The sequence below is a fragment of the Lissotriton helveticus genome, chromosome 3_1 (genome assembly GCF_964261635.1).
Source record: "Lissotriton helveticus chromosome 3_1, aLisHel1.1, whole genome shotgun sequence".
Classification (NCBI taxonomy): Eukaryota; Metazoa; Chordata; class Amphibia; order Caudata; family Salamandridae; genus Lissotriton; species Lissotriton helveticus.
The window spans coordinates 18452022-18469809 of record NC_136061.1 but is presented as its reverse complement, the minus strand read 5'-3'; the positions used below and the strand labels follow the sequence as shown (position 1 = coordinate 18469809).

At 45.8% G+C, this 17788-nt stretch overlaps 1 protein-coding gene across 1 annotated transcript in view; it reads left to right on the top strand.

Annotated features, from left to right (window-relative positions):
* Nucleotides 1-17788, top strand: part of LOC144822597 (scavenger receptor cysteine-rich domain-containing protein DMBT1-like) — a 754829-nt gene that overhangs the window by 128717 nt on the left and 608324 nt on the right. The window contains exon 5 of the mRNA XM_078680324.1: nucleotides 12496-12816. Coding sequence (XP_078536450.1) covers nucleotides 12496-12816 — 321 coding nt within the window. The remainder of the gene's footprint in view (nucleotides 1-12495; nucleotides 12817-17788) is intronic.

Genomic DNA, 17788 nt, shown 5'->3' with positions numbered 1-17788 from the left:
AACCCGAACTTCAAAGATTGTGGGGCAACGTTATGGGTCTAAGCCCTAATAACCTGAAAGACCCTTGGGTGGACTCTTTCACTATGCTAAATGCATATGATGATTTAAAAATAATATTTATGTGACCTGCAAAAGGGAACGTTTATACAGAACAATCCTGGGAGATAGGGAGGTGCAAAGTATTTCATGAGGAATGCAAAATTATCAGAGAAGAGAATAAAGACCGAATTGCGTCTATCTATCTGTCTATCTATCTATCTATCTATCTATCTATCTATCTATCTATCTATCTATCTATCTATCTATCTATCTATCTATCTATCTATCTATCTATCTATCTATCTATCTACCCACCCACCCAGACGTCCGTCCATCAATCCACCAACCCATCCATCCATTCATCCACCTGCCTGCCTGAAGTCTGGCTGTCTTTCAAAACTAAAATCAAACTTCCCTCACCATGTAAATGTAAATGTAAATGTATTTCAATTATATAGCGCACTAATCGCCCAGGGGTCTCAAGGCGCTTGCTTAGGGAACCCGTCCTGGTATTCCCCTGTGAGATACCCCGGCAGGGTATTCACAAGGTGAAAGCCAGGCATCCCGCCGCGAGGGGCCGTAGTGGACATTAAGCAAGCTATTGCCCAGAGTCGCAGAGTGTGATCCCGTGAGTCGAGTAGGCACCGGAGCGAGAATTGTCGAGTCCGTGGAATTTTTGAACCCGAGACCTGCCGAGGCAGGAATCGAACCCTGGTCCACGGCTGATCTCAGCTTCCGGGTCTGCCGCCTCTAACCACTGAGCCACGCTTCTCCACGCTTCTCCACACCATGACAGCAGAATACATATTCATTACACATGATTTTGAATATTTTATCTACTACATTATTTTACATACAAAACTGACCAACTAAAGGAGTCCAGGTGACCTCCCCTGGCTGTGGGGATTAACCTGGCTTCTTTAGAACAGTTTGTCAGGAATAGCTTATCATATTGTGTGCATGATAATGTTGCAGATGAATCAATCAAAATGAAGGTGTAGTGCATATACTGCATGGCAGAGCCTAACAACAGCCCCACTCTCTACAGAACATGTTTACTAGATTAAGAGACAAGTAACAAACAATTGAATCTTAGTGGCAGCCAGATAGCTGCAGCACCATCACCTCAGAAGAAATGAGCGATAACGTATGTTTTTTCACAGGTGTTGTTGCATCTTTATACACACGCTCACTGACGTATTTGAAGTTTCATGCACTGGCATCATAACACACTGAACACTGCTTGATGAATTGTTTGCCAAGGTGGTGATTAACATATTCTACTAGCAGAGTTCATGAGCTGCTGAACTGTAAGCTAGGTATGCGAAAAGGAAACCAAATACCCAATGTCTACATTTCTTTCCTTAGCATTTTCTGGGCAACCTTTTTCCACAGTAGTAAGGAGCATTTTGTTCTCCTCAGTAGCTGGACAGCTATGATAGGGCCAGTAAATGTTTGCGCGTATCAAGAGAGAGAGAGAGAGGACTAAAAAGCTAGTCCGAGTCCCCGTGGTTTATATGTGTTATCAAAAGAGACTAGCTTAAATATGACCAATATTGTTAGGACTCTGATTAGATTTGTCATGGGCACCTCGTTGGTGAGTTCATGAAGCCCTCACCCACCAACCTGGTTGGTGGCATGCTTCATCATCGGTCCCACCCAGTGACACCTAATGTGTCCCGGGTGTGCTGCGACGCCTGATTACAGCGGAGCTGGTATTTTACTGAGAGTGCAGTGTGAGGTGTAAAATGAAGTGTGAGTTAAAACGGCTTGGCGAGGGTCCCAGTACCCGAGGGTAAATTACATTTTAATAACTGGGCCCCGTCAGCGGTTAAAATAAGGCTTGGGGATGTTTAAGGGAGGCGAGTTACTACCTCCTACATCCATCAGTTGGTCGGCATGTTTCAGCCAGTGCCTTAAACTAAATCTGGCTTTCCTCAGGACCTTTTTAAAATAGAGTGTGGTGCAGGTTAAAAAGGAGTGTAATCGGAGTACGAGGAAGGTGCAACAGGTACAAGGCAGGCTCTGACCAGAAAAGCTGGTCCACCCCTTACCGCTTCACTCCTGGAACCATTGGCTGCAAAATCTAAGTGCATATATGAGAAGGGAATCCCCCCTCTCACACTTAGAGAAACACCTTAGTGAGTGTAACACATAGCCTGGATTACACTCCTTTTTAACCTGCACATTAGCACATTAGGTGTCACTGGGTGGGCCAGTAAATGTTTGTCATTAGATATTGTATTAGATACTTTGGGGCATATTTACAAGCCCCTATTGCTTTCAGTGGCATTGTGATGGTGATAGGCGCCTCGCCTTATTTACAAGGCAGTGTTAAGCCACTTATTGTGACAATGCTGCCCTGCAAATAAGGCCCCATTTTACGATGTACTTAGCGTGAAAGGGGAGGGCAATAGGAGTTGCTGTGGGCGTTACACCGCAACACCCATTGACGCTTCCCCTATTTACACGGGCAGGCTAAAAAGGAGGCAGCACCAACATTAAGACCAGGGAAAACCTGGTCTTAAGTTGGCGAAATGAGGAGAAATGCTTTAATTCTCCTCGGTTTTGCTTTTTGCATGTGTGCTGCCTTGTGCACCACAAATAGAAACAGCAAATTGCCTATGATTATTTATGTGCAGGAAGGTGTCCCTTCCTTAACATAAACAATCACTTTTAAAAAATGCCATTTTGCACCTTCTATGTGTGTGTGTGATTCATTAAGCAGCACTCATAAAAGTTACAAAACGGCATTTGACGATTGGCTTATATGCCGGAAGGGCAACCTTCCTGCACATAAACAATCTTCCCCTGCACCCAGACACCCTTGCACTATGGTGCAAGAGTGCCTGTGTTGGCACTAGGCAGCTAAAGTTAGCGCCAGCGCAGGGGGAAACACAGATCTGCACCATATTGTTGTTATATATGGTGCAGCCCTGCGTTTCTGAAGTGACAACGCATGTTGTTAGCCTTCTTGGCTGAACGACACGCTTCGCCACCTTCTTGTAAATATACCCTATTTGTTTCTACATCACAATGAATAATGAGTGCCACAAATTCAAGGACAGGCGACAACATCTTGCACCCTCATTGCGTGTCATGTGTCAAGTGTGTGTTTAGGCAGTAGGGGCTTACATTATAATATGATTATTATTTGATTTTTTTCAATCTTTCAAGTCATTCCTGAAACTTGAATAATATTTACTCTAAACAGCATCATCCACAAAAGGACACAAAAGTGTTATAAAATGATTTTCCACACATATCCTTAAAACCCCCTAACTCAGAGGTAGTTTTAGGTAGTTTAGATTAGTAGGGCCACTGTTCTGATGAATGCCTAAACCGTCTCAAAACGTATATATAGAGAGAAACATGCCAACAACGCAGACATGAGGAGTCCTAATATCTCCTTTTATACATAACTTTGTAACACTGTGGTATAAATAAATCTAGTGCTAACTTACCATGACAACATTTTACTCTGTTACTATAGTACTTCAGCTTTAAGAGAACTACATAGTCAGGTACATCTTTGGTCGAGCAGTAGAGCTTACACTCTACTTGAATGTGGGGCACACATGTGGCCATGTGTTCCCTTAAGAGCTATAAATCCACAATTCCATTAAGCATCTGAATATATGAGGAACAGACCCTGCACTAATTTTAGCACGGAATCAGCTCTCCTCGAAATTACTGAGGCCATTCGAGAGACACTGGATGGAGGGGGTAAAGCCATCTTGGTCATGCTGGACTTGTCGGCGGCGTTCGACACCGTACCCCATGCCGCTCTCCTTTTAAGACTCTGGGAGATTGGCTTCCGTGGGACGGTGTGGAAATGGTTTAAGTCCTTTTTAACCAACCGTCGGCAAGTGGTCTGGGCACCTCCGTTTTCAGCCGAAATGCCGCCGCTTGAGGTGGGGGTCCCTCAGGGGTCTATCCTGAGCCCCACCCTTTTCAATATCTATATGGCCCCTCTCGCGGCGGTGGCGGAATCTTTTGGTGCCCAGATCATATCCTATGCTGATGACACCCAGCTTCTGTTCTCGTGTAGCAAGGGGGAAGATTTCGACAGCGGTCGGATTCGGGAATGCCTGGAAGCCGTTTTCAACTGGTTTCAAAGGCATAGTCTGAAGTGTAACTCTGACAAGTCTGAGTTACTCTTCTTTGGCTGCCAGCCGGATCCTGGCTGGAAGTCTTGGTGGCCTTGTGATATGTCTCCACCTGATACTGCATCATTAAAGGCGAAAAATCTGGGCTTCCTGTGTGATGTCGATCTCTCCTTTAGACCCCAGATCATCGGGCTTACGGGGAAGTGTTTCGGCATTCTCAAAATGCTGCGGAAGTTCCTTCCTTTATTGTCCTTCCAGCACAAAAAAATCACTGTGCAGGCCCTGATAGGTTCACGACTTGACTACGTGAACGCTCTCTATTTGGGTCTTCCTAAATATCTGATGGCTCGCTTGCAGGTCGTGCAGAACTCGGCGGCCAGAGCCATCTTTGGACTTCCAAGAAGGGCGCGAGCTTCGGAGCTCTTAAAGCATCTTCACTGGCTTCCGATCGCCAAGAGAGTCACTTTTAAGATTCTGACTCTGGCTTTCAAGGCGCTCCACCGGATTGGCCCAAGCTATCTTGGAAAGCGGATTGCCTTCTATGTTCCTAGAAGAACTCTTAGGTCTGCTTACGAGGCCAAGGCCGTGGTTCCTTCTATCAGGCGCTCACGCATCGGAGGTCGTTCTTTCCGGTATCTAGCACCGCGTGGCTGGAACGATCTCCCTTTCTCTTTGAGAACAGCTGCCAATTTGTTAGCCTTCAGAAAGGAGCTGAAGACTTGGCTCTTCTCTCTGTAAATTCTGTGCTGGCCTCAGTGCATTGCTATGTTGTGTACTCGTCCTTCTTTCTCTTCGCCAAAGCGCCGGGACACTCCTTGGAGTAGCCGTGCGCTATAGAAGAGCCTATATAACATAACATAACATAACATTACAACATACCACTCTGTAAGGTAAGTGTTTGATGCCTTTTTAGCTCATTGTAGTTGGGCAGGTCTTCTTGACGCTTTCATATGAGCGTCTGTGTCCAGCGAGACAGACAGCCTTCAAAACCACTGTAAATGTCTTCAGGGTGGCTTGATATAGATCTGCAGAGTGTCTTGGCTGCATTATTGCAGGCTGCAGTGAGCTGTGGCTGTTTTCAGGAGGTGTGGTCTCAGGAGGGGTGCTGAAAGTGTGCCACATTTTAGGTGGCACACTGTCACTGCGCTTCCTGACAGCTACTTTGCATCTGAGCCCGCGTCTATAATACAGCGCAGGTGGAGCGGTAAAGGGATTCCCTCCTTTGCATGGGGCCACGCCCCCGTGCAAATGAGGGCACACCCACCCTCTAGCAGCAGCGCTATCTATATTACAGAGAGGCCAGCATAAGTGTCTGCTGCCCATTCTGTAATACTAAAGTGCCCCTGGGCACCCAAAGCTGGCACATATTGCCACTGTGCCCCCATGGCACTTTCCATTATACAGCCCCAGATCCTACTTAAGAAAGGCTACATTTTATTTATTTCCCCTGTCCTGGTCCACCATGTGAGGCATAGCATTCCCAGGCACAGAAAAGAATGCGGCCAGAGTTACCGACTATGGAAATGGGGAAGCAGTTTTGATTCATGGTGTCGGATCAGCATCCTGTGATTCTAGGCAAATCACTTAATCTCCCTGTGCCACCTAAAAAACTGAATGTACCCTTGTGTAACATAACTGATGCTCATGTAAAGCGCTCCAATACCATTGGGTCTAGTTCCCTCCATATAAAACTGCACAATACCTACGCTAAATAAATGCTGAGAGGGTGTGGCTGTGCAGTGGAGTGGTGTGGCTCACTGGTTAGAGGCGGCAGACCTGTAAGCAGAGAACGGCCAGGGACCAGGGGTCAATTCCCGACGCGGCAGGATCTTGGACCAGGGTCAACGGACTCGATAATTCTCGCCTCGGTGCCTACTCTAACCAGGGAACACACTCAGCAACTCTGAGCATTAAGCTTGCCTCATCTCTACAACGGCCCCCACAGACGCCGGGGATGCCTGGTTTCACCCTGGAGATACCCAGTAGGGACCATCTCACAGGGAAAACCAGGACGGGTTCCCCAGAGGTCTACCGCGCCAGGACACTCGGTTAGAGTAACAGTGCGCTTTACAAGTATCCCACATTTACATTTACATTTAAAATAATCTTTGTGGCCAGGTCAGCATTAGGGGCATCTCCTGCTCTGGTTGAATCACTGGCTGCCCAGTTCTCTCTTCCAGGCAGGCATAGAGCTCTAGATAAGGCGGGTGGGTCACCATCTCAGCAGGGCTCACAGACAGCCCTCTCTGCTTTAAAGAGGGCCCTTATACTCTTCTGCACAAGCCTCAATCCACCCACACTCTGAACCCTCATAGATCTGTCATTTCTGAGATGGAGAATCCACCTAGAACTACTGGCAGGTCTGATGACCGGTGAGCAGCAGCACACGCTGTTTCAGTTCCAGGCTGTGTTTTAATTTGATATATGTTGTTGTTTGAAAACTATGCTGAATTTGAATTATTTTAACGGCTATTTGCACATGTTTTGAGCACTTACCGGACAGGGAACACAATTAGCTTTGTTTCGCCAGTCCCCGGTCCGCCACGGCTGTTGTGCCAATCGTTGCGGAGAGACGTGGCTCCTCCCCTCTAATTGTCATTTCCAGGGGGTGGAATTGATTCAAAGGGCCATGCTGAAACGTACGCGCAACGGACGTGTGCAACTGGCGTGCCAATGGCGCGCCGAAGGCACGTCAAAGGCAAGCCCGTCTGCACCCGTCCGCGCCTGGAACGCGACTAGCGTTGGTCATGCTGCCCAAAACCAGCCTTCAGCAAGAATCTCTATGTCCAGAGAAGAACTACTCGCCTACTCCAGGGTGGGCTGCTTGAGCCCAGCCTGTATAGACTTGTCTATTATACAGGGCAGGAAGAATGACCTGAGACTATGCTGTGAACACTGTACTTTCTCTCTGGAAAGATGGCCAAGGGGAGAGGACAGTAGGAGTAGGGCTATTGCCTTGCCGTAACCAGATATAGCTCATTTGCAGAGTCTAAGGATTCACATGCATGCCTGCTTAATTAATTGCATATCCCTGCCAAAACACGCAGAGGAGATTTGGCAGGGATATTGAATCTAATGCTTGGGATGCTTTGTTACTAACCGAAACCTGGTTAAAAGAAAGTTCTAATCCTGACATAGGTCTGGCTATCCCTGATGGTTATAGGATAGTAACGGCTAATCGTGCCGGAAATAGGCGGGGGGCAGGGCTAGCAGAGATTCTCAGAAAGGACTGGGATATTTCGTCAAAATAAATTGAGTTGACAGGGTTCATAGAGGCAATGTCCTTCTGTATTAGATTCTCTCCCACCTCCTCTTATGCGGGCCTCCTGGTTTATAGTCCCCCTGATTCTCTACCCTCTCACTGGTCAGAGCTGTTTGATACAATTGCAGACCTTTCCCTAAGGATACTTGCCTCCTGGCCCTTCAACTGGCCTAGACTCTCAACGGACTTAATCTCACACAAAGGGTGACCGCACTTACTTATGTAGCAGGCCGCACACAGGATTTAATTTTTTCCAACGACTCCACCATGAAAGTGCTTGCTCCGTTACCAATGACTTGGATGGATCTTCATCTAGTTCCCTTCATTCTTACAAATTTGGTCAGCCCCAATCAGTCTAGCTGTGAGTCTGAAAAGAGAAGAAACTGGAGAAAGGTTACACCCGAACGCATGGGCCCAGAATTACAGGAAATGCCCCTATCTCTGTCAGGAGATCCCAATCAGGATGTGTATGTCTTTGATGACTGGATTACCTCAGCCCTCGATAAAGTAGCCCCCATTAAAACCTCGAAATCGGTTAGAAAAAAAACATCAGCTCCATGGTTTTCGTTAGAACTTCACCAGGAAAAAAGCTTATGTAAGCGATTTGAGCGTTTATGGCGGAAAGAATATGAGCTAGAGGCCAAGAACACATATAGAAGTGCATTAAAAAGATTGCACACTTTAAAAGTTTTTAAGATCGTGCAGGGATTTCTGAAGCCACAAGTATTAAAGAGCACGATTGCTTCTTCAGCTAGTCTATGTGAAGAGCAAGCTACTTTTTTGGAGGATAAAATTCAGAAGGTTTCCTCATCTTTCCTCAGATAGGTCCTGCAAATTTCCCAGTCAAACCACGCTCCACAAGTCATCAAGTGGAGAGATGGTCGGAATTTCTGCCTTTTAGCCTTGAAGCTTCAATGTTGGAACTTCATAAACTTAAGTTGGGCTCACCGGCCGATCCCTGTCCACTTAGTTTTTTTAAACTCCTTGCTACCTGGTTGAACCCCCTCCTTAATTTTATCTGGAATTCCTCTTTGGAAAAAGGAATTCATCCTACAAGGTGGAAAACAGCTTTTGTGCAACCAATCCTGAAGAAAGAAGATGCAGACCTGGCAGTTGTAAAGAATTTTAGACCTATCTCACTCCTTTCGGCACCGGCTAAGATACTCGAGAAAGAAGTTCAATAACAATTGGCAGAATTCTTAGAGTCTTACAATCTTCTGCATGACTCTCAGTCGGGTTTTAGGTCAGGCTACAGCACTGAGACGGCCTTGCTGGAAGTGGCAGAAACTATAAGAGAAACAGTAGATCAGGGTAGCTGTGCAATGTTGGTGCTGCTGGACTTGTTCCTAGAAAGACTGGTGCACCTGGGAGTGGGTGGAGGGGGACAACCTTGAGTTGGTTCCGGTCCTTTTTGGAGGGACGATCCTAAAAAGTATTCCTACGACCTCATGTGTCCTCGTCCAACCCCTTAGTTTGTGGAGTTCCACAGGGCTCAGCGTTGAGACCGACTCTTTTTAATGTTTATTTGGCTCTGCTAGCCCCAATCATTGAGCTACCAGGGGTGAAGGTCATCTCATATGCTGATGACACCCAGCTGGTGTTCTCTTTTAGAGAACACTAAGAGGTGGCCTTCACAAATTTTAAGAGGTGTTTGCTGGCAGTGGTGACTTGGATGACAGACAGCTGCATGAAGTTAAATGCAGATAAAACAGAGGTCCTCTTTTTTAATCAATCTTCTCCCCCCAAGCTTGACCTTTGGTGGCCCTCAGAGTTAAATCCACCACCTTCTCCGGTTGCATCGGCTAGGAATCTCAGGTTTAGGTTTGACTCTGACCTAACTGGCAAATCTCAAATAAGCCAGGTTTCTTCCACATGTTTCTGGAAGTTAAAAGCCTTTAGAAAATTCGTACATCATCTTCCGATGGAATGTAGAAAATCAGTAGTCCATGCATTAGTCATTTCACAGCTAGACTATGGAAATATTCTGTACTTGGGCTTGCCAGACTATTTAATCAGGAAACTGCAGACCATACAAAACGCGGCTGCAAGACTACTTAGGAATGTGCCACTCCGTCACCATATATCACCACATCTCAGAAGCATACATTGGCTGCCAGTTAAAAGGCGAATTGAGTTTAAGGCGCTGACTGTGGCATACAGAGCAATCAGAGTCTTTGGTTCACAATACCTCAAGCAAAGACTTCGGAAACACCATCAAACGAGGGTCTTGTGATCTAACCGATCAACTCCTCACATCACTCAACCAAAACCCTCCCACCCTAGCAATGGACCCAGACCAAGCGGCCACCAACCTCAGGCAATGGATTACCCACAGTGCGGACGAACTAGCACCCCTGAAAAAACACCAGTTGAAATCATCCAGCAAAAAGGCTCCCTGGTTCAATGATGACCTTAAAAAATCCAAGAAGACATGCCGCACCCTGGAGAAGAATTGGAGAAAAGAACCAACCTCAGACAACATGGCCTCCCTCAAGACAGCCACCCGCAAACACCACCAACTGATTCGATCCGCCAAGAAATCAGCATTCAAGGACCGTCTCGACAAAAATTCTCATAACAGCAAGGAACTCTTCAATATCGTCAAAGAATTCACCAACCCTTCCGCAGCATCCAACGACATCACTAACTCCCAAGACCTCTGCGATGCGCTATCCTCCTTCTTCCACAACAAAATTGCCGACATCCACAACAGCTTCAAGAATACTCCCAGTGACCAATCCGCCCCACCCCCTTCAGATCCCACCCCTCCAACTAACAACCTCAGCTCCTGGAACCCAATCACCATTGAAGACACCATTCGCCTCATGAACTCAATCCACTCTGGCTCGCCTTCTGACCCCTGTCCCCACTACATCTTCAACAAAGCTGACTCCATCATCGCTCCCCAACTCCGCGATGTCATCAACTGCTCTTTCAACTCTGCCACCTTTCCAGAAATCTGGAAACACGCCGAACTCAGCGCCCTTCTGAAAAAACCCACAGCAGACCCCTCAGAACTGAAAAACTACCGACCCATATCCCTCCTCCCTTTCCCGGCCAAAGTCATCGAGAAAGCCGTCAACAGCCAACTCGCCGCCTTCCTTGAATCCAACAACTCCCTGGATCCCTCACAGAACGGCTTTCGAGCCAAACACAGCACCGAAACCGCCCTCATTGCGGCGACCGACGACATCCGACCACTCCTGGACAACGGAGAAACAGTGGCCCTCATTCTACTCGACCTCTCCGCCGCCTTCGACACTGTCTGTCACAGCACCCTCATACAACGCCTCAACAACATCGGCATACAAGGAAAAGCCTTGGACTGGATCATCTCGTTCCTAGCTGGGAGAACCCAGAGAGTCCGACTCCCCCCATTCTACTCAGAGCCCACCGAAGTCATCTGCGGCGTACCTCAAGGTTCCTCACTCAGTCCCACCCTCTTCAACGTCTACATGAGTCCTCTCGCCTCCATCGCACGTCAACACAACCTCAACATCATCTCCTACGCCGACGACACCCAGCTAATCCTTTCCCTCACCAAAGACCCCAACACCGCCAAAACCAATCTTCACGAAGGTATGAAAGAAGTAGCCGAATGGATGAAACAGAGCCGCCTAAAACTCAACTCAGACAAAACAGAGGTGCTCATCCTAGGATCCTCCCCCTCAGCTTGGGACGACTCCTGGTGGCCTTCCGCTTTGGGATCAGCACCCACACCCACAGACCATGCACGTAACCTTGGCTTCATTCTAGACTCCTCTCTCTCAATGTCCAGACAAGTCAACGCCGTATCGTCCTCCTGCTTCAACGTCCTTCGCATCCTCAAAAAGATCTTCCGCTGGATCCCCCTCGAGACAAGAAAGACTGTCACCCATGCACTGGTCACAAGTCGACTGGACTATGGCAACACACTTTACGCCGGAACTACAACAAAATTGCAGAAAAAGCTCCAGCGCATCCAAAACGCATCAGCGAGACTCATATTAGACATCCCTCGACAAGATCACATCACCGGACACCTAAAAAACCTCCACTGGCTTCCCGTCAACAAAAGAATTACTTTCCGCCTTCTTACCCACGCACACAAGGCCCTTTATAATCTAGGACCCGAATGCCTCAACACCCGACTGTCCTTCTACAATCCCACCCGCCAACTAAGATCATCCAATCAAGCCCTCGCCGCAGTCCCGCGCATCCGAAAAACCACCATGGGTGGCAGATCCTTCTCCTTCCTGGCTGCCAAGACCTGGAACTCACTCCCCACCCACCTCCGCCTTACTCAGAACCACATCTCCTTCAGAAAAGAACTGAAAACCTGGCTATTCGACAAACAGTGAACCCCTCCCTCCAGCGCCTTGAGACCCTCTGGGTGAGTAGTGCGCTATATAAATGCCCGAACTTGACCATCAGGAGCTTCTGGTGACTCCACGCTTCAGGAAAGCTAGGATTGGTGGACGGGCCTTTACTGTCAGAACAGCCCTGCTCTGGTACTCCATGCCAGAACACCTCCGCAAGGCGAGGTCTGAACGTCTGTTCAGGAAAGCACTGAAAACACGTTTTTTTGAACTGCCTTATAATTCCATCTAATTCACATGGTTAGGCTGTTGCCTCCGCTGTCAGCGACACCTCCGTTGGAGGTAGCCGCATGCTCTATAAGCTGCATTATTAATAATAATAATAATGAGGGAGAGAGTGATGTGCTTTTCTTAAACATGTTTGTAGGAAGGTGTTGAATCTGGGGGTTTATCAAGAGCTGTTCCCCCAAAAGGACACACATTTTTTGCAAGCTTTTCTATAGCCGTGTAGAATATTAGTCACCAGGCCAGTGATAAATTATGCTCTTGTCCCAAATGTTAATATACAAATCTTGATGCCATTTAGGTATCCTGAAAGAGTTCTGAGTTGGTTATTAGCACTAGCCACTGAGTATTATTTGGTGGCACACATGCCACAGTAGGCAACAGGAGATGACAGTAGCGTTGCATAGATGTTTCAAAAAATATTTGATGAAAATTTCTCTCATAAGTCACTTTCCTTTGCAATCAATTTCCTTACATTATTTTTCTGGTCCTTTGCTCACAGGGGGAGCAGACACTGTCCGGTTGGTGAATTCCGGAGACGCGTGCAGTGGGAGGGTGGAGATCAAGCACGAGAATCGCTGGGGAACGGTCTGTGATAACGACTGGGACATGATGGATGCTGAGGTGGTCTGTAGACAACTGAACTGTGGATCAGCATCCAGAGCAGAAAGAGGAAATTACATATTTGGAAGTGCCGTCTTCCCCGTGTGGATGAGTGACGTCAAGTGCACTGGAGCAGAAAAGTCTCTCTTCGATTGTCCACGCGCTCCCTGGGGAGTCAACAGCTGCCCGTGGAGGAGCGATGGTGGAGTGCAGTGCAGAGGTAAGAGAAGCCAACAGCAATCCTTCAACTCCATCGAAAAAAGTCACAAACTAATTAAAAAAGTACAGTTGGATTAATCAAAAACGCTGCTGTCATGACAACATCATATTACTGTTGAATATAACCAGACGCAAATACATTGTACGAATGAACGTAGTATTAATCTCAGTAAGTTGAAAAACTGAATTGGATTTATTAGGAGCTTCAGATTGTAGTGTTGGCCTTCAGGGATAGCAAAGTCTTTGAAGGCATTTAATGCAGTAGGAGGCCTCAGACCCTAACATGTCCATCCCTTCTGTACTAGAAGAAATCCCACAATCCAGCCATGTGCAGGTTAGAAGGCATAGACGTGTCCATCTCAAAGCACAGCCAAGAGTTGGAAGAAATGCGCCTGTCTGCGGATGTTTGATCCCGGGCTGCGGCACCCCCCTTGGCCCTCCTCCTGCTGGGGTCACTAATAGCTCACCCTCCCACCCAAGCTTCTACTTGTGTGTACATGGATATGACGGAATCGCAGATACTATTCTTGACAAACAGGTCTTGAAATGTACACATTTGCCTGGTAAAATGGTGAGAGGCTTAAGTCATATATAACAAAGTGCCTCCATCTACTGTAGTACTGAGGAGCAAGTTAACGGTGTCTAGAAGAGCAGAGTACCCCTATTATACTATACGTATTTTGTTTGAAGTTTAGGATATTGTGTTAAGGAGGTTTTAGGGAAAATCCTTGCTCAGTCCTGGCTTTTACATTTAATCTTTTATCTTTTCTTTTTATGGAATACTTCTAACAAAAGAGAACAATTCTAAAGGGCTCGGTTTTGTTTTATATTTGCATGTTAGTACAATAACTTCTTATCTTGCATTTTGCCCTTGACAATAGCTCTTTACTCCTTTGTATTGTATTGTGTACTGTATTGTCATGTATTCCTATAGGTTCTGAATCGATCCCCCTATTCCTGACCCTATTCTAGTTAAACAAACCAACAAGTTAACTAGCAGTCAGCCCATGAGGCAGAAAACCCCCATGATGCAGATACCGTTATCTGACGCAGTCACACTACGGCACAGGAACGTGTTATCTGATTAGGTCATAACGCTTGCGATCTAATTAGACAAGCGATATTCCTCCAGCCCCTGATAAGGCATACGGAGTTCTCATAACAAATCAAACCTATGACAACCTGGGCAAAACCCTGCGGCCATTGTTTTGATTTCACCGAGAACTTCAGTAAAAGAATGTGCTAACGAGCAAGTCGTATGACATCCTTATTGACGTATCTATGTCCATCCTTACGTCAATCTCGGCACCTTAAAGGTATAAATATTACCGATCTTGCCCTATGCAAACACACGCGTGGTGACGAGACGGAGCAGCCATACTTGCCGAAGCCAAGAGCAGAGCAGACCCCGCTGGCAGCAGCCCCGCCTTCCTGACGCGCTGAGAGACGCGCTGCTTTCTCCTGCCGAGAATCCAGCACCGGCGTTTCTGGGCAGCCCTCGCAGGCAGCCTGGAATATCGAGACCAGAGAGAGAGATACCATCCCTCATTCATCCTAACTTCCAGGTACAGAACTGAATAACCCCTCGCAGAGAATTCTTTAGTTATTCACTTGGCAAAAACAAACTTAACTTAAACTGTAACTTTCTATTCCCGCCCACGTATTAGGCTTAGGTCAGGTACACGGGGTAGGCGTATCTAGAAACACCAGTTGAGCACGTTTAGTCAAATGTATATGTGTATGTAATATATTTTATTCATTTTAAAACATCTTATGGCTTAGAAACCATATCAATGTTTTTACAGTATTATTTTATACTATTGCTTTTAATGTATGCACTTTACTTAGCTATAAGTATTGCAATAATATCGATCCATTTCTCTTGTATGAGAAAAGAGACTGATCAATAAATAACACCTTTTTATTGAACACGCCCGTCTCTTCCTTTTCTCTACATTCTGATGAGACTAAGAATGCACGTACTGACTGAGTAAAATAAATTGCCTTTTGTTCACACGACTCTCGAGATTTACTCTTGATTAGGGGAGAGCAAAGTTGTCATGTTCTATGGTTGTCAGAAACTAAATCCCTTCTTGTCTAATCAGGGAAGTTAAGTCCTCCTTGAACATTCGAGAAAGTTTCTAGTGAACTCTGAGCTAAGCTGGCAAACCCAAAACTTTAAGTCTAGTATCGACAGTAGTAGACCTAGTTAACGTCTGGCCTAGGCCTTTACTGCTGTAGGTATTATTCCAATGCGCAGAGCCTATTGGGATGATAGGAACTACACTACATGGCGCCCAACGCGTTTGGAAAGGGCGATAAAACTAACGTAAGACATTTAGAGTAACTCAGTCGTGCTTTCTCACTCAGACCCCTTTTCCCATAATACTCCAAAGACGTCTGGAGTGGGTGAAAGGTAATATCCGCCAGACCTCGCAGGAGGGAACTCCTATGTATGGTTCTTGGTATAGTCAACGTTGAAGGATACACTGTTCCAAAATATTGTGCATCTAATCTTTGTTTCCATAAGAAACCTGATCTGCAAACAAAAGAAATAACCTTCAGGACAGTAAAATGTCAGACAATGAAGAAGAAAGAGAGGCAGTTAGATTAGCAGCTGAACTCGCAGCGGCTGATGCTGCAGCACTAGATGCGGACGGGGATATAATACTCATCCCGGTCATCAAAAGGAGATCTATAACCCTGAAACTTATAGAAAATGGACTGACACCTAGAGGTGGCACAGTCATATTTGTAATTGAGGCACACGAATATCGGCAGACAGAGGTATACTATTCATGGATACATTTTCCAGCAGCAAATGCTGTAACAAAGTACTTCCACTATTACAAAATAGAGGAACCTCCTAATGAGTACACTCCTTTCGAGGAGGTGGAAGTACCACTCAAATTTCAAGAGCATTTGCTCTTATTTGATGGCGCCCTAAAACATAACAATCACATCACCAGGCTCGGTCCTTTAGGTAGACCAGGAGCAACGTGGCCGGTCCTAGCCGGATACACACCACATCCAGACATCAATGGGATGTCTGCAGCAGAGCTGTTAACACAGCTAAAACAATTAATACAAATTCATAGACAATTAGTTCAGTATGTGATGCGGACATCAACAATTCAGCCAGCGATTAAACTTCCACAGCTGACCCCTCACCAGGGGAACACAAATAAAATTACACCACAGAACATCCAATCCTGCCTAGGTAAAGTACCGGCTAAACGGGAACAAATACCATTCTGGCTAGCGCAAAAAATCACCCAAATAGAGGCGGTGTTTCCTGACACCATCCCGCTAGAAAAGCACAGGATTCTGACTATCTGCCTTCCAATGGGAATCGCACCACACATTGAGGACTGTGACACTTGGGGTACAGTCTTTGCTTCCATCTACACAAAAACGCACGGTGTTCCATCCATTTCGGTAATACCAGATGTGCTAAAACAAATTCAAGATGAATATGGACCTGAACCCGCTTTAACTCTTGGTATGAAATTACTAAAAGACTTCAAGCAGGTCTCGGCTATATTATTAGCCAACATAAAGGGAGAAGCAGCAAACGTGGCGATCCGCCAGAGGTTAAAAGAGACAGATATAGCAGACCAACCAGCTGAAATTGCCAGAATCATAGAAAAATCCTATGAGGAACTAGGTAGAGATAGTTTAGGTGGAATACGAGTAAAACCACAACTGACTGAAAGTCCAGAAAAAATATTTTTTAATAACAATTCACCAAAAAAGAACTGGGATGGAAACAAACAATCCAATCCTAAAGAAAAGAAATTCCAGTCCAGAGGAAGGTCTCCTAGGCGAAGAGAGAAATCTCCGAACCAAAGACACAGGTCACCCCAGAGTGACCCCTCTGGGAAAAGATATAACCTTAGAAATAGGGATAATATAAAAAAGCCTGATAGATATCAAGACATTGATACACGTCCCTCTCAATCTTTTCAGACTTCCTCGCAGAAATCGGAAAGAAGAGGACGATCAGAACAAAGAGAAGAGCACACCAAGTCCAAAGACAAGGAACCTGCTCAGCTAAAAAAGAAATTACAATTTCCAAAAAAGAAGGTAGCCAGTATCAAGGTAGTTAACAATGCCGAGAATACTGAGGACACAACTGAAAAACGGAGAGTGGGCTCAGACAATGCTAGACAGCGCAGCAGAAGTGAGCATAGCTCGCAAAGTCCTTATGAATCATCTGGAGACAGTGGACACGAATGAATATCTTCAAGTGGAAACTGCGGACACCAGAGTTAGCAAACCTCACAAAATATACGAAATAACATTGCGTATAGAGGGAGATAAGACTAGGAAAATAAGGGGACTATTTTGGGATAATCTCTCCAAGGGCTATGATATCCTTCTAGCTGAAAAAGACTGGCCACCAGAGTTTGTAAGGGAGTGCCCTCATGGCAAAGAAGTAATTATGCCTGCCTTCTCGAATCATATCCCGATTCATAAAAAATACACACTTGCCAGAAAATGGGCAGTGGCTCTAGCTCCTGCCTTATATAAAAATCATGTAGGATGGGATGAGGACTCTCCTCCTCACAAAATCCAGTTAAAATCACAACCAACTGCACAAAGGCAGTACCCAATTAAGCAAGAAGCTAAAAAACAGGTAAATGAAATACTAGATCAGCTAGAATACCAGGGGGTGATTGAAACTTGCACCTCACAAATGAACAACCCTTTGTTTCCGGTCTCCAAACCAGACAATTCATATCGTCTAGTTTTGGATTACCGACACCTTAACACATGTTGCAAAACTTTTGCAGTGCAAAACTCACACAGTGCTGCACTAATGAATAACATAGTGCGCAAAAAATACAAAACAACATTAGACATCTCTAATGGATTCTTTTGTCAAAACATAGCACCAGAGAGCAGATATTTAACTGCATTCTCAATAAATGGCACTCAAAAACAATTCTGTCGGTTAGCCCAGGGGTACA